The 23,327-nt window shown below is 41.7% G+C and overlaps 3 protein-coding genes across 10 annotated transcripts; 1 reads left to right on the forward strand and 2 right to left on the reverse strand.

Annotated features, from left to right (window-relative positions):
* The first annotated feature begins 8,970 nt into the window (after positions 1 to 8,970).
* LOC112283841 (uncharacterized) lies at positions 8,971 to 15,310 on the forward strand. Of its 6 annotated transcripts, none has more exons than XM_024523082.3 (8): positions 9,001 to 9,286; positions 9,904 to 9,999; positions 10,100 to 10,395; positions 10,543 to 10,610; positions 10,704 to 12,919; positions 13,040 to 13,931; positions 14,057 to 14,258; positions 14,384 to 15,310. In XM_024523082.3, the coding sequence occupies exons 3-8, from the start codon at positions 10,242 to 10,244 to the stop codon at positions 15,190 to 15,192; spliced, it is 4,341 nt and encodes a 1,446-aa protein (XP_024378850.1). In that variant the 5' UTR covers positions 9,001 to 9,286; positions 9,904 to 9,999; positions 10,100 to 10,241; the 3' UTR covers positions 15,193 to 15,310. The 6 variants fall into 6 exon arrangements, with proteins under 6 accessions (XP_024378847.1, XP_024378849.1, XP_024378851.1 ...); XM_024523085.3 differs by having other exon boundaries at positions 9,152 to 9,286; positions 10,118 to 10,395; XM_024523079.3 differs by having other exon boundaries at positions 8,971 to 9,999.
* Positions 15,311 to 15,518: 208 nt separating this feature from the next.
* On the reverse strand, positions 15,519 to 19,695 carry LOC112283843 (NADH-cytochrome b5 reductase-like protein). 3 transcript variants are annotated; one of them, XM_024523088.3, is made up of 13 exons: positions 19,224 to 19,695; positions 18,803 to 18,845; positions 18,586 to 18,661; positions 18,326 to 18,385; positions 18,042 to 18,089; positions 17,712 to 17,766; positions 17,427 to 17,497; positions 17,180 to 17,231; positions 16,808 to 16,885; positions 16,588 to 16,677; positions 16,319 to 16,432; positions 15,906 to 15,974; positions 15,519 to 15,814 (listed from the first exon to the last, which is right to left on the reverse strand). In XM_024523088.3, the coding sequence occupies exons 1-13, from the start codon at positions 19,419 to 19,421 to the stop codon at positions 15,758 to 15,760; spliced, it is 1,011 nt and encodes a 336-aa protein (XP_024378856.1). In that variant the 5' UTR covers positions 19,422 to 19,695; the 3' UTR covers positions 15,519 to 15,757. The 3 variants fall into 3 exon arrangements, with proteins under 3 accessions (XP_024378856.1, XP_024378855.1, XP_024378857.1); XM_024523087.3 differs by having other exon boundaries at positions 16,588 to 16,680; XM_024523089.3 differs by lacking the exon at positions 18,326 to 18,385 and having other exon boundaries at positions 16,588 to 16,680; positions 19,224 to 19,577.
* A 313-nt stretch (positions 19,696 to 20,008) lies between these two features.
* Positions 20,009 to 23,314, reverse strand: LOC112283842 (L-cysteine desulfhydrase). Its single transcript, XM_024523086.3, has 5 exons — positions 22,199 to 23,314; positions 21,341 to 22,009; positions 20,863 to 21,076; positions 20,402 to 20,554; positions 20,009 to 20,172 (listed from the first exon to the last, which is right to left on the reverse strand). The coding sequence occupies exons 1-4, from the start codon at positions 23,078 to 23,080 to the stop codon at positions 20,406 to 20,408; spliced, it is 1,914 nt and encodes a 637-aa protein (XP_024378854.2). The 5' UTR covers positions 23,081 to 23,314; the 3' UTR covers positions 20,009 to 20,172; positions 20,402 to 20,405.
* Between the last annotated feature and the right edge of the window lie 13 nt (positions 23,315 to 23,327).

Here is a 23,327-nt window from a genome sequence, read left to right on the forward strand (position 1 = left end):
CACAAGAGGGCCACGTCACCGAGGGGTGGGGATGAAAGCCACTTCGCCAGTGTGAAAAGGGATCCAAAGGCGGAGAGAGGGGGGGAGGAGTTTTGCTAACCCGCCATAACGATGGATAACGTGAGCGGTGTAAGGCGCTGCTGGATATAGCGGGAGCGGTAATAGGAGAGGCGGGGACACGCCACAACCCCCCCCCTCCCCTATTTCCATCTATCACCATCATCACGGCTAGTGGGCCGGTTTCCCACCGGCTCATGAGTGCAGCGGCGTCGTGTTGACCCACCATTTCCCCCACCCGGCGCCCTTTTGTTTTTACCCACCCTTCATTCATTTAACCACTCAGGCATTCATTCATCTCTGCTAGCGCCAGGTAAACTGCATCAGTCAAATCTAGACACGTTTCACACCATCATTGGCGGGATCATTAAACCACAGCAATACTCAGCACCCTCGTATTAATGAAGTGGGGGAACTATTTCTCGGGTTGGTTCTGCCTCCATCATTGTTGCATTTTCCCTTTTTTATTATTATTAAATATAATGGAAAACAAAATTTTCACTCTTGGTTGAAGTTTGTTCCGAGTCTATTTTTCATGATGATACTTTTGGAACACATTACTAGTTCAAAAATTGTAAATACAAACCCAAATAATCGACCCCCCCCTGGAAAAAATTGTACTGCTGCACAAGATGAGCAAAGGGGGAAAAGATGAAGCTGCTGCTGACATTTAAAAAATATGAGCATAGAGAAGACATTTAAGAAGAGGGTGTGCTTATTGCTTTGGGTAGCTATGCAGTACAAGGCCCCTTTGAGATGGTGGAGCCATACAGATACCCAAATCTTTGGCTATCTGTAAGGGTAAAAAGCACTATAAGCAGAGGGGTAAAGTGTGTGAGCAGGAGACTAGATTCCAAGCGGAAAAAAGGTTTGGGGGATTTCACAAACCATGCATGCTCTGCACTGATGTTGCCATTTTCTGTCATGTTGGGGTGTCTGGAATCTGGAGATTTATAGTGAGGGGGTGGCACAACTCATGATTGTTTAGGATGGTGACCTAATTCCTCCCAGAGGGGTACACAGATGAGCCCGCTACCACCTGTACAATTCTGCCTGGAATTTTCCTCCAGCACACATGAGTTCAGCCCCAGCAAGTCGGCTGCCACAACCTACTACCCTTTCCCAGTAGAGAGCATAAAATTAAAAATAAAAATCACGCCCAAAGCCAACATGATGGGGGCATGAAAGGACACGAGCAACAACAAAGTGTTGAGAATATGTGTATCATCTTACCCCTCAGAGCGTGCATGATCTCCCAAGTACTACTCTTCTTATTCATTCAGAAACTGGTTCCCTATGGTGTGCCCTCTGTCTGTGTTCCCAAAGCCTTGCAGTGAGAACCCATTAATGTGTATTACTGGTTGCCATTGATTGTGTAGGGTACATGGGTTTACAGGCTCCCAAGGTTCAGAACAGGGCAGTACCCCCACTTGGATGAATGTGTGAACGGATGGATGGGATGGATGGATTGTAAAGCCACATGCTGAGTTATAATGGCAGCATGATATCATCAGGAGTAAAACTTGGTGTATCTTCTCATCATCATGGCCTTTCACTACTATTAACTTAACCCCAAACTATGCCAGTGGCTGCCTTTGTCTGGAGTACATGAGGTGTACATTATACTGGGTATTTTCCAGGCATGGCTTTCTTTCTGTCCATTCCTTTCATCAATCCATGAAGCTTACTTACACTTGCCATCTCCTCTGCAACAGTAGGCATGTCAGGCATTTCTTTCCAGTTGGGTGTTGATTCCATTGTTGTGCAAAGTAAATTGTATTAAACCATTCTTCTTTTCCATTCCTCTCCTTTTACTTTTTTCTTGCATTGGAGAAGTATGTTCCACTGAAATGCATTTTACATGAACAACCTAAATGGATGACATGGATGTTGAGAATACTGCTGAAAATGCTTCAGAAATTCCAGTGTTATAGTATACAATACTTCCTGTGCTGAATTTGGACAGAAGGAACTCCTCTGCCTTTTGCAAAGAGAGTTATTGTATGTAGGTATGTTTCATAGTTACAAGGTGAGTCTATACAAAATATTATTACTGTTGATATTTTAAGATTAGATGAGTGTGTGAAGAAAATTAAATAATTTTCAAATCACATGATTAATAATTAGGCCATATACCATTTGAATGTTTTATCATGTGTTTGTTTTTATATTTAAAGCAAGTAGAATGTTCAGGGTCAAACTTCTAATATCAAGCATACAATTCTCCTACAGGTGCTTTATTATCCAGATGTCCTTTTAGTTTTCAAATTTAGAAGTGAAAATTTTGTGTCATTTTGTAATTCTTGCCACTTTCCTATTGCCTGTAGTATTCTACCCAGATTAAAAACGACCCTCTTGAATGCTGATCCTCACTTCTCTCTCTATCTTACTCTTACTTTTACCACTTATCTTTTGCAACTTAGACAGGTATCTTTGTTGAGTAGATTGTCCAATATTAAGGCATAAAGGTATCTAATGAAACTAGCTCTCCAATATAAATTGCACCCATACCTGTCCCTGTTCTGATGTTAATTGGTCTTCTGCAGTAACCAACATGTTTAGAGAATATCCCCTCCTCACAGACCTTTTGCATAACTTCCATGGATAGCAATGAATAAATCTGTTGCATTGTCAGCTGAGCATGTTCAGTGAGCAAATTTCTACATATCTCCATTCACGTTCTTCAGATGGCCATTTCTGTACAGAGAGCACATGAAACTAAACACAGGCTGCAGTCAGAGTTTAGGGTTTGGGGTGATACTATGTGGGCCTTGTATTCAGCTCAACTCAGGAGATAGCTCTGTCTTCCATTATTAATTTCTTGTTTGTACAACATAAGAAACTGAAAATTTAAGCTCAGTATGTTTCTCAATTGAAATAAAATCAAATCAAAGGAAAACAAAATCATTTTGTTGCATGTATTTGACTATCCATGTATCTTGTTTTTGATAACCCCTTTCTGATGGCAAGAATCACTTTCAATGTCAAACATTCCTGAACATTTTCCCATTAAAAGGAACAGAATGTACTTATTTTACTTCCACAGAGTCAAACACTTAGAAAGCATGCATTGGAAGTTGCTGCAACAGAGGATCACATATTTGAGTTTTCAGGTTCAGATTTTGTTTATATATTATTTTCCCCTATTTTTTTTTCAATTGAAGGTGGCAAAGGATTGTGATGCATTGTAGCATAAAGGTACAAATATATAAATAAACAAAGGAGAACCCTGTGATCATGGCATCCTTCTGTAAACAAATAATTGAAGTCTCTGGGCTCCAGTCCCCCCCTCACAGGTTGTGACTCAAATGGAGAGCCCACTTTTAAGCTTCACTTGGGTGCATTGTTCCTTTTCATCTCTCTTACCTGTTCCCCTGGTTGCATTCCTCAAAGTCTATTGTATTTTCCTTAGGGGGGCAGCTGTTGTTCAGGAACAACACCACTACTAATAACAAAAGAAGGGGAAGAGCTGGAGTATAGGATTTAATTGCCTGACCAGAATGTCATGGCAGGCAGATTGTTGCACTACTTAGAATAAGTGCCCAATCAGCAGATATAAAATAATAAAAGTAAAAATGTTTAACTGGTTATATATATAGACAGTGAATATCTAGGGGCTATATTTCAAGCCTTGAGATTTGGATAGAGAATATGGACCTTTCAGGGGGGAGAAAACTTTTTAAAAATAGATTTTTCTTCACTTGTGACTTCCAGTTTGTTTAATATATTTCACCCTTTTGTAAATTTCTTAAACTATTTTTTTCTGCTTGTGAGTGTGTTTTTCAATCAATTACATGGTTTTAGCAAGCAAAGTTTGCCATACTCTGTGAGTTTGCTCTACATGGTCCTTTCTCTCCATGCAAGTCTTGCCCATATTTCTTTGCCAAATTTCAAATACTGTTATATACCTTGGAATCTGTTGCTGATTCTTAAGTAGTTGTTCTCATGCAATGTTGGTCTAAAAGACACTTTGTTGTATCCTTGACTAATTGTGTTTGTTTAACTATGAATCTTAAAAAGTAATTAGGTTTAATTGACCAGTCATAAATATTTGAACAGCTATTTTATAAATAAATAAGTAAGAGAAAATTTTAGTTCAAAGAATTTAAACCTGTGTTGAAAACTTACTAGTTTGTGATATTCTAAGATATTTTAGTCATAGAATTTATTTCTTTCCTACTCAAAGAAAATTCCTTGTTTAGTAATAAGAAATCTTTATCATTTCAGATTCAGTTTTATGAAACACTATAGTCTTAGCTTTTTTAATACTTGTTATTTGAAGTGATTATTAACTACTAAAGAATGAATTTCTCATCTATAAGATATATTCGATATGCTTCTTTTCTTTTTTTAATTGATCCATTTCTATTTAGGTTTTTTTTTATCCATTATGGTTTAAATAATTGTAAACACCACCCTGATTATTTTTTAAATGGGGATTAAACTTAAAATAACCATTCTAAATAAAGATGATATCAATTACAATATCCATATTTTTTTTTAACTTATCTATATTGGCTAAAAGTTGAATGATTTTTAGTTCATATGCATTCTAAGTCTATAAAAAAAATTATATAAAATAAATTTGGATCCAATTTTTTAAAAAATAATAATCTGAGATAAAATATGGAGACAATAGATTTTTTTTTTTAAATTTTTTATACCTATTGAAATTGGAAATTTTGGAAAAAGAACTCTACTTATACTTACTATGATTTTGCTCCATTAAAGAATAGTTAATTAATTTTATAAATGTTGGTCTAGAACATAATGTCTCTCTGGCTTCAAAAATAAAATTTCAATTGATGCAATCATAAGCTTTAATAAATTATAATTGAAATATTTCAAAATTTTAGTTTCTTTAGATTTAACAATATTCAAATCATAATTTTATTTATTTATTTATTTATTTATTTTCTTTTCGTGTTTATTTGTGGTTTGTACTTATTTGGTTCTATAATTTGGATAAGTTGTAAACAAATAAATTTTGACCACTTCCATTTTAATGTAGAGGTTATTAAATAAATATACTTACTACCCATACATAAATCAGTAGTTTATTTTTTCTAATGTTTGTTGGATTTTATTTATTTATTTTTTAATACCCTTCGACTTATTAGTAATGACTTTTAGAAATGAAGCCATCTTTATCTATATTACATTTTTTTTCTTGTTATTTTTCTTCTTCTTGTGTGTCTTCCTTGATTATCATATAAGTTAGATTGTTGAGTTGCACAAAATATTAAAAATATTAATCACTATATATATATATATATATATATATATATAAACATAATTATTGTTCTACTTGTCATATATTTGATTATTCAAATTGAGAGTTCTAATTGTTTCTTTGAGGCCATTAATAAGCTCAATTTTGAATTTAAGATATTTTAATAGGATTTCAATGATATTTGCAATTGCTTTGAATTTTATCCTAAATTCGTTTAACAAATTCCTTAGAGTAATCCAAATTAGATTTTTTATTTGTTTTTGCATTGGTAAAAAAAAAAAAAAAAAAAAAAAAAACTGATCAATTTTTTATATTTATTCTGAAATTGTGCAAACTCTTTACTGAAATTTGTACGCATTAACAGTTAAACTTTTTGGGTGATTTTTTTATAAGCTTGATGTCTCTAAGTTCATTTCAGAATCTTTGCTATCTATTGCAATGTAGATCACAATATTCCTCCTTTGCCACGGCTCTTATTTTGTAGTCTTTCTGTTCTTTTTTTAGCTATTGGGTGTTGACACATTTTTTTTGTCCCTGCCATACACAATGGGTGACTAGACTCCATTTTTGATGAGACAATTTTCAAAACCCTAATTCTGAAAGCCCTAACTTTCACAGCTCTGGAAAAAAAACTCTGATTTGTACTTAGATCACATGAAACAAAAAACCTTGTGATTCCTTTGGTTAAGGATCAAAGGTATACAATACAAATTCTACAATTTTGCTGAAAAAACTAGTGAGGATTAAGAACAAAGTAAGATAATTTGAAAAAATATATATATATATATATATATATATATATTTATTCACACATATTCACACACACATGCATACAAATATATCTGCACAATTTTTTGTGTGTGATTTAAGGCACAATCAGTGGAAGTTTATATTTATTTTATTTTCTTGTTTATGATAAATATAGCATCTGTGTTTTCAAAGTGTTTTAATTTTTTTTTGTTATATATAATTTTCTTTTGAAAAGTAAAAATCTTTTATGCATAATTGAAATGGAGGATGCACACCATCCAAGAATGGGCTTTCAAAGTGGTAGGAAAAGGTCCTTGACTTTGCATACTATGATGAATTGCAAGGAGATTCTTCCACAACATAATGAACAGGAATTTATCATTGCTGATATAAATTGATTACTTGATCTTTTTGAATTAAAAATTAAAAAATTAAAAATGAATTTCATTCATGACAATTGAGCGAAAGTTTTTCCTTTCTTCATGTTGCTTTCTTTGATTTTTTTGTTATTTTTATTTACTCATTTATTGATAATCCAGGTTTTTTCACATGTATGGATTGAGAAGAGTGGAGTAAAGTAAAACAGTATCAGAATATCAGATGCAGACTAAGAGTCCCTAAAACACCAAAAACAGAGCATTCAAACTTTGTGACCTTTTATCTGTTTCAGTTAATGCGCACACACACACACACACACTTATATATCATGAACCTGATTACATATGTGCAGGGAAAAGAATAGATGGAGAAGTAAAAAAAAGAAGCAAGGAAGTGAGAATGGGATGTATATGGAAGTGTTTTGACAGAGTGGCAATCATGGTCAATGGGTGCAAGTCTAAGTCCCTGCCAGCAACTTAGTTCCGCACCCTCCCATCAAACCACCCATGGATATAATAGAAATAGTACAACTGAAAAGGATAAACAAAATTCTAGTTGCATGTATGTGTGCCAAAAAGGGTTTTGTATGGGGGAGCCTGGGGAAGGAATAAGGAAAGAAAACAAAGAAGAAGAACAAAAAACCCATGGTAGTCCATAAAAAAAAAATATAACAACAACAATAATACTAACAATAGTTTATATATACCTCCCAATAAGAGAGTAAGCTACTATATTATGTCCTGCACAAAGCTCCAGGCAGGGCTGATTTTAATGGGCTACGCTGCCTAGTCACTACCCTCCAAGTGGCAAGAACATGGCCCAATTGCCACAGTGGACCCAATCCCTGCTGGCCTATGGAGGACCCCACTTTCAGTATCGCCCCCAATAATATTCTGCCACATGGTTATCCAATTTGTGCCATTGACAAATCAGTCTTTGTCCACAAATTCAATTGAAAATGGCTCAAGTATTTATTTATTTATTTATCTAATTTTGGAAAATTCAATCACTTAAGCCAGAAATGAAACAACAGAAGACTAATCATGAATTGTAGAACTTCAACAAAATGTTACCCTTCCTACTTTCCCTTCTTTCCTTGTTTTTTTAAACTATGTACATTTAGTTATTTTGATAATTATACATTTGACATGATGGATTCCCACACATATTCTCTAAAGAAGTTGTGGGGTAGCCTCACAAGGTGACTCTCAGGATCTTCCCACTATGATGCAACCACTACTACTACCACCACGATGACTACTTCTACTAGGACTACTACTACTGATGATGATGCTCCACTTCCACCTTTGCCAGCATCTCTGCACTGCCTGCAGACAAAGCCTGTGGCATGGACATGATGAATGAAGCCCTGAGCAGGATTAAGTGGCCATGACATGACTCATTGTAATTGTGTATACAGGTAGAGCACCTGAGACCAAGTCTGCAGCAGCCCCTTGCTGCCAGTACTTCAAAGCCAATCTCACATACTCATCTCCTTATTTGTTCTCCTCATTGTCTACTTGTAGCCGCATCTATTACAAAGAATACAAGGGGAAGGGAGCAGAAGCAGGAGGGGGAGGCACTTAAACTTGGTGGGCTTTATTCTTGCTGACTGGGCAGCTGACTTTACTTAAGTCATGTGTTGGAAGTGCCCATCAGTGGCACTGCAGGGGGGGGGGGGTGTTTGCATTGATGCTGTTGTGAGTTTGGCTCTTGACTCAGGTTGCCAGGTTGTGGAGGATACTTGAAGGATCACCATCATGGATATAGCTTGGTTGCTTTTGAACTGTGATGAGAGAGAGAGCTAGGCTAGGCTGCTTGTGGAGGGTGAAGGACTTGCCCTGTTGGTGTTATTAGCTGCTGAGATGTTGATGATGGCCTGAATAAAGATGTGGGTTAGCTGCAAGAATAATGGGTACAAAAGCCCCAAAAAGAAGGGAAGGAAGAATAAAAAGAAGAGGCAGTGATAATGAAAGAAGGGCAGTGGTTGAAGCCATTTTTTTAAAAAACGAAAAATTCCTCTAGTCCATCGGTCACCAATGATTTTATCCATCAGCTTGTTTCGCCAGTAGCCTCCAAAACAAAGGAATATTCTCTACTTCCGGTTGGGAAAGATGGAATGGTATTGCACTGTAGAAGTGAGCCACGAATGCTGCCGTGATCAAACACGAGGAAACATGGCTTCCTTATTCCGGTGTAACTTCGTCAATCATGCTGTTGGATGGAAAGACGATCGGATGGGGTACCCAAGCATGGTGTACCAATGTTTCGGATCAATCCTGGTAAAATTATTCCGCTGAAACCAGTGAAAGAAAGAAGCAGAGATGGAGGAGTAGAAGACGAAGAAGAAGAAGGGTGGGTGTAGAGAGTACTGTAGACAGGGGCTGCGCGCAGACAGACAGTGAGACAGACAGTTCGCAGAGGCTGTTGAGGGGATGGATGGAGGGAGGGAGGGGGAAACAGCGTTGCTAGGCATCGAGTACCATGAGGACTCAGTTTCATAGCTCATAAGTGACGACTGTGAATCTGGAAGAGAACTTAGCTAGCTCCCTTGTCCCTGCATCCCAGCTGTCCCTCCTCCCCCCCCTCGTCCCTCACTCTCCTGTCCTCTCTCCCTCCCTCCCTCACCCCTCTCTCTCATCAACATGCCAGAATCATAAGCATGCATTCTCGTACGCTGGTCTGATGAGCTTGAGCTTTGAGTACAAGACAAGAGGTCTATGATTGCGAGTAGACAATTTCGACCTGGATGCACCCACAGGGTGCAGTATTGTATGTGTAGAGGAGGCTTGAGCGTGGAGGACGTAGAGAGCTGCAGGTTGTATCTCGATGTTGATGTTGCGAAGATCAATGAGATGCTGAGCTGAGGTAGGTTGCTTGTGATGGAGTGGTGGGTCGTGGGTCTATAACTTCCCTCATGAGATGCTGTCGGGTATTGGGTTTCTGTGGACTTGATTGGTTGAGTGAGCAACCGTGGGATGATGCCAAGAGTGGATTTCGTTGTTTCAGTGAGAGTGAGCGATAACAACGTATTGGCAGAATTTGTCCCACTGGAGGTTGCTGCTCTTAGCTTTCGGAACACAATGCGCTCGTGTTCGACATGGCCCTGCGCTGGGTGGTCACTGTAGTGTCATCTGGTGTGCCGAGCTGAAGCTTCTTCCTGTGCTCCTTCACATCGGTAATTGGTTTGTATCCACACAATTGCCTCGTTACAGTAGAACCAAGATTCTGAAAGGTTTGATAGACGACGCGGCGTGGGCGGACCGCTCCTCTGGCACAAGATGCAGAAGAAGCGTTTCATGTCAGAGTAGCGCTTACTGAGATAGGGGTAGAAGCGCGATTGTATGCTGGCTGTAAGAGGCTGTGCATTCTGCTCGATCAGCTGTTAGGGTCAGGTATCAGGAGTCCAACAGTAGGAAGAGATTGAAGCGAGACGTTTGGTCGGGGACGATTACTCAAGCGCGGGACATTATCGGTTGGATCAGATATTTATTTCTGGAGCATACTGCACTCATTCAGACACCCCGCTGCAGCAAAGGGTGAATTCTCTGCGAGAATCCTTTCTCACGTTGAAGAGCTCTGTGAGTGGATAATCGATCACATGGTTTTTTTTTTTTTTTTTTTTTTTTTTTTGCAAAGTAGCAGGTAACGAAGTGATTATTCTGCGATTTTAACCTGCAGACTTGCAATATGTTGAAGGAGTGCGCTGCGCTGCGACGCGTATGCGTAGATGTAGACGGCTGACCATTCTCAATAAGCTGAAGAAAGTTTTTCGATATCAGAGTAAAGGATATAATCCGGACACCTAGTGCGGTTCGTCGCAATGCCAGTGTCAGCAGACCTTCTCAAAGCCTTGGCAGAAGACCCCAAGGCACTGGAACAGCAACTCGGCTGTACGACAGGACTGTTCCAGATCTTTGATCGCCAAGGCCTTGGTCGCCGCTATGGATCTAAGCGCGTCAGCAATGCTGCCAGTGGTATGCGCTCAATCGCCATCATCAATCAATGTTTTTGCTTACCTACAGCGAGCTGGTATTCCCAAGTTTTGTCCACCACGAAAAATTCAATGAAACTCAATTCGGTCACAAATTTGATATGTTGAATTTTTGGTGTGTGTATGATAGGGCAATCACAACCTACATCAGCCTGCGAGACGCCCCGCCATGACCGCAGCAACAATCCATATTGGATGGTGAGCAACGTTATCCATATCGAAGCTACTGTGACATTACTCTGTTTTATTTGATATTTTATTGGTTTCATTGAGAATCTGTTTGTTTTGCAGTTTGAGGATGACTCGTCGCAGAGAATTTCTGCCGACAGCTTCGACCGCCCTAAAGACTCCACAGCCGAAAGCACACGAGCTCACCACCACCACAGGGCCTACTCTGACAGCAGCGAGGTATTTACCAAATCCTGCGAGACGCGGACCGAGAGCAGAACCTCCCCTGATGAGAAATCCCAGGTCGACAACTCCCCGATGTATTCCGAGGGGAGCGTGGGCGGATTAGCATTCTACTTCAACGATCAAGCGTTGGAGAGCACCGTGAACTCTGCCACTTCAAATTACCCCAACTATGATCTCACCACCGAGTGCAAGAAGCTCAATGTTATGATTCCATCTCGTGCAGATTCCGAGCCGAAAGCCAACGGCTCCAACATTCGTGACATAGTTCGCGCCTCCCTTAACCGAGATAATCGGGCTCGTAGGGGTTTAGTGAGCTCCAGAGAACTACCGCGGTTGTCCGTGGATGAGCGTTACAGCCAGGGGTGTGTGAAAAATTTACCAAGGTCTTCTTCTGTGGACGGTAAAGATAGGATGAGGTTGTCAGTGGACGGAAGATTAGACCCTGGAGGAGCTCGACCAAAACCAGCCGATTTGCCACGATCTTCTTCCGTCGGTGGGCTAGGGACTGTGCGGGTGCTAGCTGATTGGAAGGATGGGCTTCGAAGCTCGGGAGGGTCGCCGAGGCTGACCGTCAAGGAGAAGGATTCACTCAAGCATCAGAACTCGGAGGTGCTTCCAAGGAATTCTGTTTCGAATACCGCGACTGATGGGCGTGACGCAACCCGATTGACAGTCGAATTGAAAGAAGGCCCTCGGTTGTCTCTGTCAGGAGACGATCGGCGAGCGTCTGGGAATGGAAAAGTGTTAGTATCCCCGAGGCCGATTCGACGCTGCAGAGAAACGAGTGACCTTCCATCGATAACTCCAGATTTCAAGGATTCTATCCGCGCTGCAGAAATCAAGGAGTTTCTACGAGCCCCTCAGAAAATTGGGTCTAAAGAGGGCCATCGATTCTCCGTGGATGGTACTCGAGACGCGCCTCGCGCATGCACTGCCCCACGATTATCTGTTGATGGCCGTGATTCTGCAAATTCGAGCACACTGGTGCTGCGCAAGCTGAAACTGGGCGAACTCGATCGATCGGAGCTGGAGGACACTAACGAAAACGCGCAGTTCAATCGACAATCGTCTGGAAGGAGAAATTTGGACGGTGGTACCCGTCCGAAGGCATCAAATGTGGTTGCGCGGTTGATGGGATTAGATGAGCTGCCGAGGGCTAAAGAGCTGCCTGTGGGAGTTAAAGATGCCTCAAGGAGAAGCGCTAAGACGGAGACTGATCTCCTAGCCAATAAGTTTTCGCGGTGCCACCCATTGAATGGTGGATCTCCACCTCCCCCGCCATCTCCTTCAGACGACTACGATTATGCGCACCACTCCTCTGACCACGAACATTTTCAAGGTCATAGTCGGAGTAAAGCTGCTGCTGGCCATCATGGTTTGAGGCCTGTAGAAGATCCTTATTCGCAGAGACAACCTCCTCTCTCAAATTCCAAGCACCAATACTTTGAGCAAGAATCTCCGAATGTCCAACTCCAGATCATCACTACACCCTTGAACATGAGGACTTCAGAAGATCATGCTGCACTCGATTCCAGGCAGTCGGTTGAGACGGACAAGTATGATTCCAAACCGCGAGATGATGAGTTGGATCTCAAGGAGCCACGCCAGGTGCGTAAGTCTCCTCAAGGAAGGAGATCACTGTGGCATATCTTCGAAGCCATGCAGCTCAAGAGAGTATTTCATACCTCTTCTCGTCGGAAGAATGCGGAAGCTTTGAAGTTACAAAGTCTGGAGGTGACAGGGGAGAAAGAGTGCCAGGTGACGAGGGCTCGATCTCAGTGCGTTCCTCCAGTTCTCTCAGCCTCAAATTATCTGGATTACCAAGATACTCCAAGGGCCAGCCTTGTTAGTACGACTCCTAGACCGCCGGAGCAGAAGAGATCTATCCATGGGCAAGGCCAGAAAGCTGGTGTATCAGAAGCAGATGAGGAGTCACCCGTGGTAGTGAAGCCCATTATCACGAGGGCCGTGTCATACAAATCGCAGGCTCCACCTTTAGCAGCTCCATATCAACCATGCGCAATGGCGTACAGTAAGACGGATAAAGGAACATATAATCCTGACGAAGAAATTTCGCCCCGAAACATCTGCAGGTAATACCAGAATTCAACTCTCTTTTTTGACCACATGTAAGCCTCTACAGGAAACTCCATTTTGTGTTTCATAATCCATTCGTGTGATCTGCTCTGACATGGCTATGTTTCCTCACTTAGCAATTTGATCGAGAATGCCCACAATCACAAGGCCACTGTCAACGAGTTGTTTCCGAAAGCTCAGCCGCAGGAGTCCTCGAAGGTTACAGATCCTTCAAATAGCAGTCCTAGTCTTCGGCAGGCTAAGAAGGAGCGCAGCGCAGCTCGCATGTCGAAGTCGCTTTTGGATGCCCAACAAAGTGGGCGAGATTCGTCTAGTCCCAGGGGTCCTCGAGCTACCACATCGACCCAGGAGAAGCCAGCTCGGCCATGCTCTCAACCTGACTTGGCGACCTCGGTATCTCCTAGATGCTCCATTGGCAGACTGGAACACGTGAACCGCCCGGTGGATGCTGGTAATGGGCGGAGGAAAGCTTTTGCTGTGAAAGAGGTAGAGACCAAAGCTTCCCTTGCGAACTTGAGGGCGAATGCTACGAAGCAAGAGTTTCTCAAGGGGAGGGCGAGTGGTGATCCGGATACCCCGAGACCACTGCGTCGAAGCAGCTCGGAAAGCAAGCTTTTTACCAAAATTGCTCAGAAGGCCACCACTGCTGAAATTCCAGCTCCGACATCATCTGGTGGAAAAACACCTTCCAACATGCGTTTCAGATCGAAGAGGCTGGTTTCTAAAGATAACAAGTCATCTGTGAAGAATGGTCCCACATGTCTTGATGTGAACGTAAAAATTTCGTCGGCAAAAGATGATTTGGTGCTGGCATCGCGTGTTATTAGAGTTCCGTCTGTTTGTGACAGTGTCGCAGATACAGAAACCTCTTCACAAGAACAGAAGACTAGTGTTCCTCTTGCAAGAAGCTCGTTGCCGGAGACAGTGCGTGCCACACAAGGTGGAGCATTAGACCATAGTGGGGATACAACTAACGCAAATGCAAGGCTACACAGAATGGAGTCCAAGGTAAACCCTTCATTCAAAAGTAGCTGCAAAACAAAAAAAATCCACAGATGCAACGAAACCTCAGATCACATTCACTGCTTGCGTGAGTTTCCTTTCGTAATGATGATGTTTGGTTTCATGTGCAGGCTAACGAGAAGGCAATGGACATCGACGAGGTAGTGAAAACACCTCATGGGGTTTCAACTAAGAAGATGGATTTCTTGGAAGATGTGCTAGCTGAAGTCGCTGACCAACCAAGTCCCGTCTCTGTGTTGGATAACTTTCATTTTGATGAGGAGCTAACGCCAAGTCCTAAAGCGGGAAAATCCAGTGTTGCCGGTCTCCAAGGTTGGCATTTCTCTGGGTGTATAGACTAGTAATTTTTTTCATTGTGAGCATTTTGTATGTTGACATTCTTGGCCTTGATGGCTGCGAACGTTTTCTTATATCCTGCATTCTTATTTTGTGTGCAGATCAACATGGTCCAAAGAAAGATAAACTCTGGAACACTGCACGATTTTTAGATCTTGATCTCGAGGAAGCATCCCCTGCAGCCTTGTTGAAAGCTCCAGACGATAGTGACACTCTCTCAGAAACGAAGGTTACACCCCCAGTGGATACTTATTCACAAGTTCAAGATAAGAGTATATCCATGCCAACTAAAGATTCGAAGCACCGAAACTGGCTTCGTATATGTCTCAGAGACGCAGGTGAAGAGAGAATGTATGTGAAGGATCTTTTGGAGACTTCCGAGGTTGCAAGAAGATGTGCTACTCCTAACTTCGTACGTAGCTCCACCGGCTATATTTTGGATTCGAACGTCTTCGATCAATTGGAAACAAAACGCAGATTTTCGGAGAGTGATGAGCAAGACATTTTGAACCGTCGCATTCTCTTCGAGAGTGTCAACGAGGTTCTAAAAAGGATATTGGAGACGCAATTGAGGTCAATGCAGTGGATGGGGTTCTTCAAGCCGAGCTTGACGAAGAGATCCACGGGGACGCAGTTACTGAAGGAAGTTTTGACCGAGTTGGGGGATCTTCCGTGTGCTGCTTTGGAGGATGATTATGACACTGTCCAGGTGATTTTGCGCCAAGATCTGGAGCGAGGCCGAGGGCTGCAGTGGTTCGATTATAACACAGAGCTTGAGAAGATCTGCGTTAGGGTGGAAAAGATGATCATGAAGGATCTTATTGGGGAGACAGTCAGGGAGTTGAACGCCTGTCGTTGGCAGAATCCTCTTGGAATAGCGGAGTCGAGTAGGAGACAACTGTTTGCCTAATAAATATATATATATATATATATATATATATATATATGTTGTATAGTTCACTACCTTGTACATTTGATGCTAAATTTATCATATTTAAGTCACTAGCACATCACTGCTATTTGATGAATTTACCGTCTTCATTTTGTTGAAACTTGTATCACTTGCAATCACATCATAGCAAAATGTTAAGTGCAGGTACTGTTCAACATCATTCTGGGCCATAGGCTTGAACCTTTTAAGGGTCAACCAGAATAAAACAGGAGTGCAGTTGAAACACAGCCAAAAAATGAGAGCGTTCATATGTTATTGTTACACCTAACTCAATATCCTTAGGATTGCACAAACACACGAACTCCAGAGTGGTCGATTATTTGTACTTTTACTGTACATACATGTTTTCCCATTCCAGGGCAAATCACTGAGAAATACAAGGTCCCTGGACGTTCTAGCCTCTCAGAAGAATAAAACTAGTCCCTAAACGAGAAAGCTTTTAAGATAGTATAATGTCAATGGGAGTTAACATGCACGGAATGAGGCAAATGTGGAGTGACGGAACAAGTGGGTACTTGATTCTCTAAAATTTATAGACGTGCTCCTTCTTGTAGCCAAGCTGCTTGAGTAGTCCAAGCACCTACATGAGAATTCCAGGCGTTAGAAATTTATTAACCCTAATACACTAAAATTGCAAGGTGATGGTTTCTATGACAGCATCATTTACTTACCTGGCCACTGTACCGTTCCTGGTCTTTCCTTCCACAAACACGGTCCATAAAGGTTGAAGGTCCGGCAACCTACAACATTCATGGGTGAGAGGCTTAAGTCAATCAAGTTGAAGGCCCTTTTAAATTAATTCGTTATTTCGTATTCTTCAATTCAGTCGCGTGACTTGAAAGAAAATTTGAGTGAATTCTTGAATATTGACTTCAAACATTTGTATCCCAGTTGAAAGTTTAAACAAGATCTAACATGCTAGTACGAGTTAGTAGGCTTTCAATTTCAACAAATTTAACACGATGTAGGTCCAGACTTCCACATGCATGGTTACCAGGACATTAACAATAAACTTCACCATCTGCAATTATAACAGACTTGGAATAAAACAATAAAGCTGAAGCATTGCATTAGAAGCATTTACCAGCACGAGAGTGTTAGGAGACGGATGTGGTAGTGCTTTGTAAATCATTTCTGCCGTGATGTGTCCCACACCGCCCTCCCATTCTCTACCCGCAATATTTACTGTATAAAACACCTTACACACACCAAACACAATCCATACGAAACCACAATAATTTAGAAAAGTTCATTAATCAACAAAACTCCAAACTCTGTTCCATGATCCACAATAAACGGGCCACAAAAGGTAAGTAAAGAATGAGACTTGTAAAAAATTATGAAATATTATACCTTAAAATTTGGATACGCTCGAGATAATTTATCCAGTTCCTCTTTCAACAGAATGTCTTCTGGAGATTCATTTTCATAGATAAGCGAGACCTGCTACACTTCCAAGAGACTTCTTGCGGATAAGCTTCAAGACATATCATATCATATAAAGGAAGTTTTTTCAATAAAGCACAGAAATAGTTATTATAGGTAAAACATAAATATATCACTGTAGCCCCACCTGAGTATAATCATTGGGATTTAACACGATGGCCTTGATCAACTGCACCATGTGGGTGATTCCAATATCACCAGCAATCTGCATACAATCTCCATTCGTTTCTATCAACCTTGAATTTAATTTCGAGGAAAAACTCCTTGTTTTCATTGCGTGTGAAAACATATCACTTCATGCTTATTAATATGCTTTATTCTCCATGCAGAAAAAATCTCATACTCTTGCCTGGAACCACGTGAAACCTTGATACTCCCAAATTTCAGTATTCACGTGTTTCATTAAATTTACCAACTAATCTCAACTCTAACCCATGTATACAAAGCTGACTCTGGAACTAAATCGCAAGCATGGCCAAAAGGTTACGAAAGGGCTTACCATACCCAAATGTGTTTTCATGTTGGCTTTGTAAGGCAGCTCTACGACCGGGCTACAAACATCAAAAGAAGAATGTGAAAAGCAGACTCTTATTCATAATTATAATGCAAAGTCCCTGCCCAAAAGATAGATTGGTCCTTCAATAGTTCTCTCTTGAATCTAACGAGCCAATGAACAGAAGTTGCAAATACTACGACAGACTAGTTTTCTGTAAGAGATTCAAGAGGCACAGAAGCCAAAATCTTACCCTCTCATTTCAAGTGAATCACCAGGATTCAGACGAGCAATTCGTTGACTCAACATACCATCGGGGAGGATCTACACACGAAATTGTAATTAAAAACCACAAAACGAAGAGTCTCACTAGCTATAATTAACATTTTTGTCGAGAATAATGAATTCAATAAGTCTTTCTAGTCCAATTAAAACTATCTAACTGAAAAGATCGCAATCCTAATGATGTGTACTAAAGTTTCTACTCAATAAAGGGCGGTCGCTTCGTCACTGTCAGTAAAACCCTCATTACACTCACCTTGATCAGTAAGTCAAAATATCCTGTCGCACCCAGGTCTGAAACCGGTACATATCTGGATGCAAAACCCCATATTTCGAACATTCTAAATTAGAGATCCAGCAATTCCTTATGAAAATTTACGCACAATACTAACCTCAAATCTCTTATCTACGGCACAAGGGAAATTAGTGGCTGTATACACACACAATGAACCATTATGAAGCACTATCTTAACACTAATATTATTTCTCAAAAATGTAAACCCTGCTTATAATATCGACTTAGATATCCTGCTGCAAAATGGGCTCTTTCTATAATGTTTCTAACCATAAGAACAGACAGACTTACGAGCGTGTTATTTTCTCTAGCCTTCCACGGCGATTAACGACCTCACCTCTGCAAAATAAACAAGCCATCAAAGATGAACTCCATTTGCCAGATCTCTGGGAATCTTATGAGAGTCACCACAAATTACCTGCATTTAGTGAAGCATAAACTTCAAAAGAAATTTTCGAAATTAGGCAAGATTAATATTCCCTACACACATCATATGAATCCTAAAAACAGGACATGGAACGAAAAAAAATGTAAAATTTTAAGGCTCTTGTGGAAAAGGTATACATTAGGCTAACCTCACGAGGATATGAGAAATCGGTTGAAGGCCCAGGCTCGCTTTTGGATCAAGCTCAAACCTAAAACAATTGATGACTCTTATTCATGCAGTAATTGCGAAGCTTCCAATCAAGAGTTTCAACTCGTCTTTGGCCTAGATTTATTTCAGTAATCAGATACCAAACGAACACGACTGCAAAGACTTCGCAAAAAAGACTATCCCTTTTGATACACATATAAGGCAATGATGAAGCCACCAGATAAGAGTCAAGACTGGCACCTGAAAATCCTCGTGTTATGTGCAACTCTGTGGCTCTCCAGCAACGTAAAATTCACCCAATTCTTCATATTTAATGCTACACACATAGAACAAACACATTCTAGGTCAGCTCAATATCATTCAAAGGCACTGTTCTCTATGCTTTTCCATTGACATGACAGTTAAGCCACGGGAGCATGAATGAAAGCCTGAAACGTTACAAGGGGGTAACACATACGAGTGCTTTTGGCTGCTTTTATTTCCGAAGACAATGAGCTTCCCTGAAAGCAAGAGAACAGCACAAAGTTATCAATTAGGAATAAACCACATCCACTACAGATGTCAAACTGGGAAAAAATCGTCCTATACATTTCTTCCGGATATGTCCAAACCGAAGCCGAGGGTTATCATAAGTTTCCTCATACATGTAATCCGAGATTCAAGTGATTTATCATTTCCTTATGATCATCCAACACAATCCACCTTCCTTCCAACATCCCATCCCTATTCCACCGACAAGTATCTTGTTATATAAATCCAATTAAATGTTCCACATGAACACACTCGACGCTGCGAATGGACAACACTTCTGAGGTGCGTTGTTTGTGAAAATTTAGAATGAATTGATTCTTCTTGTTCTTCGAGGATTCGGCGCTTACCCTATGATGTAAAGCTGGGTATAGCGCCGCAATACCCACGAGAACCAGAACAGCAGCAAATGCGAGCTCTCGGGTATTATCCGCGATTCCAGAAGTTTCACCTGCATCGCGATCAGGTCTTGATCCCGGGACAGGTCGCCGGTGCTTCTCAGGATTATACCGCTCACCATACACCGCATGCTTTCTGCTCCAACCCATCTCGCCTCCTTCACCTCCCGTCTAAGTAATCCCTAGCTGAAAATTAGATTGTAGGACCACACGTAATCAGCCCAACATAACATCGGAAAAGGGTCAAGGAACAGCCTTCTTCCACACTTTCTAGCATAGCGAACCGAGTCGGATTCTCTCACGACGATGGAATAAAACACCTTAAGTAACGAGAATCGAGATTTATAGATTCAGTTTGGAGTTGGCTCTAGAGTTCCAGCTCCGCGAATGCTTAGCGGAGCTTTGTATGAGATTATGTCGTCGTATGTTTACACGTGGTGCCACGTTCAGAGATTTGTGAAATGTGTACTGATTCGGTCAACTATGGGAAAAGTGCCCCCATCACCTAAACCAAACAGGTGCTACAAAGGTGGTGGGGGTATGACCAAAAGCTCCATGTGTAAAAATGAACTTAGAGTATGCAGTTGTGTCATTAGATGCTTTTCTGATCCATTTCCCACAGTTTTTGTCGATGTTGGAGGTAGTAACATAAGACGAATTTGCATAACACATGGCGCTGCTTTACTCGCACAGATATACGAAGCATTAACCAAATTTATCACACGTGGATGAAGGAATGATGTAGAAGGTAACGATTTGATTTTTTTAATGACATAACAGCTGGGTATGCGACGTGTCTAGCAGTGTATGCTTTGTTGCTCACCACTGTGATCCAAGTACTCCAGCGCCATGTTTTGCTTTTACGAATAAAAAACAGCGCGTTTCGAACTCAGGTGTTGCCCTGCAAATAGCTCAGTTTCGTGAGAAGAGATAGAATCGAATTGGGAACTTACTGATACTACACAACAATTTGAGAAGTGGGTGAGACCCTGCTACTTGATCAACCGCAACTGGAGCAGCAAGAGAGTGCACGCATCATGGACTACGTCAAGGATCATTGCAGCACCGGAGAGAGAGAGAGATTGACAGTCCTGGGCCGATGTAGTACTGGGCAGAGAGGGACGACATACCTGTTCATTTTTCTATCTGAGAGAATGTGCTAGACATGGTGCACTCGAAGAACGCTGATCGTCTACAAATCAACATCACCCAATGTACGAACTGTATGACTAGGGTAGCTTGGCATGCGAGGTTTGCATGAGTAGGTGATACTCCGAGGTGTCCTGCCCAAACAGACAATGTAAATAGGATCACATTTCGCTGTGTTGATCAACACAGCTCAGGAGTACACTGGCAGTAACTCCGGAGGAGCGTCCTAATACAGCCCTTCTCTTTGTGGGAGGGTCAACCTCGTATCGGATCTGTGAACGTCTGCTGAGATATCACCATAGAATTTCCGCTCTAGATGTCGCAGACGTTTGCTCAACGAGAACGTAGGAGAGAATGGAACCCACAGGATTAATTTTTGAATTTCTTATTTACAGAAAAAGTTTGACGAAGTTTACAGTGCAGTGTCAGAGGTATGACTAACTTTTACGTGCAATGTCATTGACAACATCTCTCAGCTTTATATACTCGTCACTGTTGTTATAAATTTGATGGGATATACGCACGTAAGCGGTGGTCCTCGTCCTTCCTTGAGACGCATCGTCAATATTGGCTGGCGCTAAACTTCCTGCATAGTACAGATGCACGTCCACCTGATACTCTTCTCGGATACGCCTTCGCAGAGCTAATAAATCCACCTTCAACAACAATACAGAGCAATTCACCTTAGTTTCTCGAATATCCTCAGCGTGACAATTGAATCTACACACTGGAACAGACATAGCAAGCTTGACCTTTAAGTATTCCAGCTACTTCAACCAAGATTTTGACGAATCCAAAAAACCTGGTAAATCTTGCTTTAAGGGATATCCTCGAACTTCAATCATCTTACCAAAACCTAACTAATGATAAGAAGCTAATTCTAATGAGTAGAATTGTATTTTGAGGGTTAAGATGATTACCTGCGAATGGATGTTCAAGGCAGGGGGCAGAGCAACCATAGCCATCGCCGCACACATCTCCGGTGGTGTGCCCAAGAATGTACCCCACGAACTCGCGAGCATCTCCGCCATTGCTACAACCTTGCAGTGATTAAATTTGCTATAGTTCTCGATACTACCAGCTACGTCAATCACAAACTTAATTGCTGCTGGAACTGCGAGAAGAGGGCTGTAATCCCGGGTGCCTAACCACGAGCATTCAGCCGCAATTCCAACACCATACAAATGTGAGACAATCGGGTGATGCAGCCGACCAAGGTGCTTCGCTTTGCAATGAACAAAAGCAGCGGTGGTGGGTGCAAACATCCACTTGTGCAGGTTGCTCGTGTAATAATCAGCGTCAAGTTCTGTCAGGTTCAATTCAAGGTTTCCAATGCCGTGTGCTCCATCAATGAAAATGTTCTCTACACCATAGCTGCGACAGAGCTTTATAAGTTGCCGTATTGGGAGTATCATTGTGGGCATGGAGACGATGTGGTCGAAGACCGCCATGCGAATTATGCTTGATGGATTCTCCTCTCTCTCCTCCTCCAATGCTTCTTCGAAGACTTGCAAAATCTGCTCCTCGGATGACACTGGAAAGGGAATCTGAACTTGAAAGATTCTTCCCCCAGCTCTTGCAGCATAAGCCTGCACGACGGATTCCAATCTTAGGTTTCATGACTTTCAATTCCTGCCCTTTGACAGAAACCTTTGGAATGAAAGCGAGACTTACAGAAACTCGGAACTGGAGGAAAAGAGCTTATAAAATCTCTGCTACCGTCCAGACCGTTGAGATTCGTGAAACGACTACAGAAAAGAGAGAGAAGACAAACATACTTGAAAAGACTTCTTCAAAGCTCCGTATGTGAAATTCAACATCAATATTGAGTCTCCCTTCTTATAACGACCTTCAGCGAAAGCCCACATGACATCCAATGCCACCATGGAAGCAGCTGCGGTTACATTTTCCAGAAGAAATACTTCTTCAACAGGTGCATTGACAAGGTCAGCAACCTCTTTCCTCGCGCGATACAACCCCTCCTCCAAAGGACCAAAGTAGCTTTTATCAGGCTGGCGTAACCAACAACGAGAGCAATTCTCTTGTGCAGCTAACACAGATTGTGGACAGCTTCCGAAGCTGCCATTGTTCAATCTTGCTAACCCTGGCTTGTGATGTGAAAATTCCTCCTCAATTGAAATGCTCAAATTCTTCCTGTCCACTACTCTTTTCGATTCAGCATCATCATCTTCCGCCGTATCGAGCAATTTTCCCGGAATTCCAGCTTTTCCTGCGGAGAGAAGCTCTGCAATTAGAAGGGCGGAATTGCCCTGGCAAACTCTTGATGGAGACAAAGATTCTCCGTTACAAAGCTCGCCGGGTGGACGCTTACCCTCTCCATATCCCGCTTCATCATCCTCCTCAGCTTTTCCTGCTTCATGATGCGCGGGTTCTGCTAGTGGTTGAGACCCACCGCCTTCATCAACTGCTTCAATAATTCCCCTCTTGATTTGCATTTTTTTTGCCACTTGTGCTCCTAATGCTTCCCTCCCCAAACCACACCCTCTCCGTCTCTCAAAACCCTGGCCCCCCCCTCCAATATTCCCACCATCCATACTCAACATGTCCAATTCCTCACTCTCCTCCGCATCCTCCATATCCTTTCCCCATGCGTTACATTTTGCAATCCGTCCCTCTATCATTGCGTCCCTCATCTTCATTGTGGCCTTGCTGTGTTTGTAATTCGCTATGTCTCTTGCTTGACAAACGATACTGCGAATTGCAGCAAGATGTCAGTACCTCTACGGAAATAAGAGTGATTCACAAAATTTGCCAAAATTCGCAGTTCGGCTTGGTGGCATAGCGGGCTGCCGCGATAGAGAATGAAACCACGGTCGCTGCAGCGGCATTTGCGCCCACCTTAATGCCGCGTGTGATACCTGAGACTCGTTCCTGCTGTAACTCAAT

The sequence above is a fragment of the Physcomitrium patens genome, chromosome 6 (assembly GCF_059467195.1).
Source record: "Physcomitrium patens ecotype Gransden chromosome 6, ASM5946719v1, whole genome shotgun sequence".
NCBI classification, from domain to species: Eukaryota; Viridiplantae; Streptophyta; class Bryopsida; order Funariales; family Funariaceae; genus Physcomitrium; species Physcomitrium patens.

What these genes read in the sequence shown, in the direction of transcription:
- LOC112283841 (XM_024523079.3), top strand. Translation starts at nt 10,242, where the DNA reads ATGCCAGTGTCAGCAGACCTTCTCAAAGCCTTGGCAGAAGACCCCAAG. An exon ending in CGTCAGCAATGCTGCCAGTG is followed by an intron (nt 10,396 to 10,542) that starts GTATGCGCTCAA and finishes TGTGTATGATAG; the next exon opens with GGCAATCACAACCTACATCA. An exon ending in TACACAGAATGGAGTCCAAG is followed by an intron (nt 13,932 to 14,056) that starts GTAAACCCTTCA and finishes TTTCATGTGCAG; the next exon opens with GCTAACGAGAAGGCAATGGA.
- LOC112283843 (XM_024523087.3), bottom strand. Translation starts at nt 19,421, where the DNA reads ATGGGTTGGAGCAGAAAGCATGCGGTGTATGGTGAGCGGTATAATCCT. An exon ending in ATTTTGACTTACTGATCAAG is followed by an intron (nt 17,498 to 17,711) that starts GTGAGTGTAATG and finishes TTTCGTGTGTAG; the next exon opens with ATCCTCCCCGATGGTATGTT. An exon ending in ATCCCAATGATTATACTCAG is followed by an intron (nt 16,681 to 16,807) that starts GTGGGGCTACAG and finishes TTGGAAGTGTAG; the next exon opens with CAGGTCTCGCTTATCTATGA.
- LOC112283842 (XM_024523086.3), bottom strand. Translation starts at nt 23,080, where the DNA reads ATGAAGATGAGGGACGCAATGATAGAGGGACGGATTGCAAAATGTAAC. An exon ending in CCTTGAACATCCATTCGCAG is followed by an intron (nt 21,077 to 21,340) that starts GTAATCATCTTA and finishes TTGTTGTTGAAG; the next exon opens with GTGGATTTATTAGCTCTGCG. An exon ending in CAATGACATTGCACGTAAAA is followed by an intron (nt 20,555 to 20,862) that starts GTTAGTCATACC and finishes CTGTTTGGGCAG; the next exon opens with GACACCTCGGAGTATCACCT.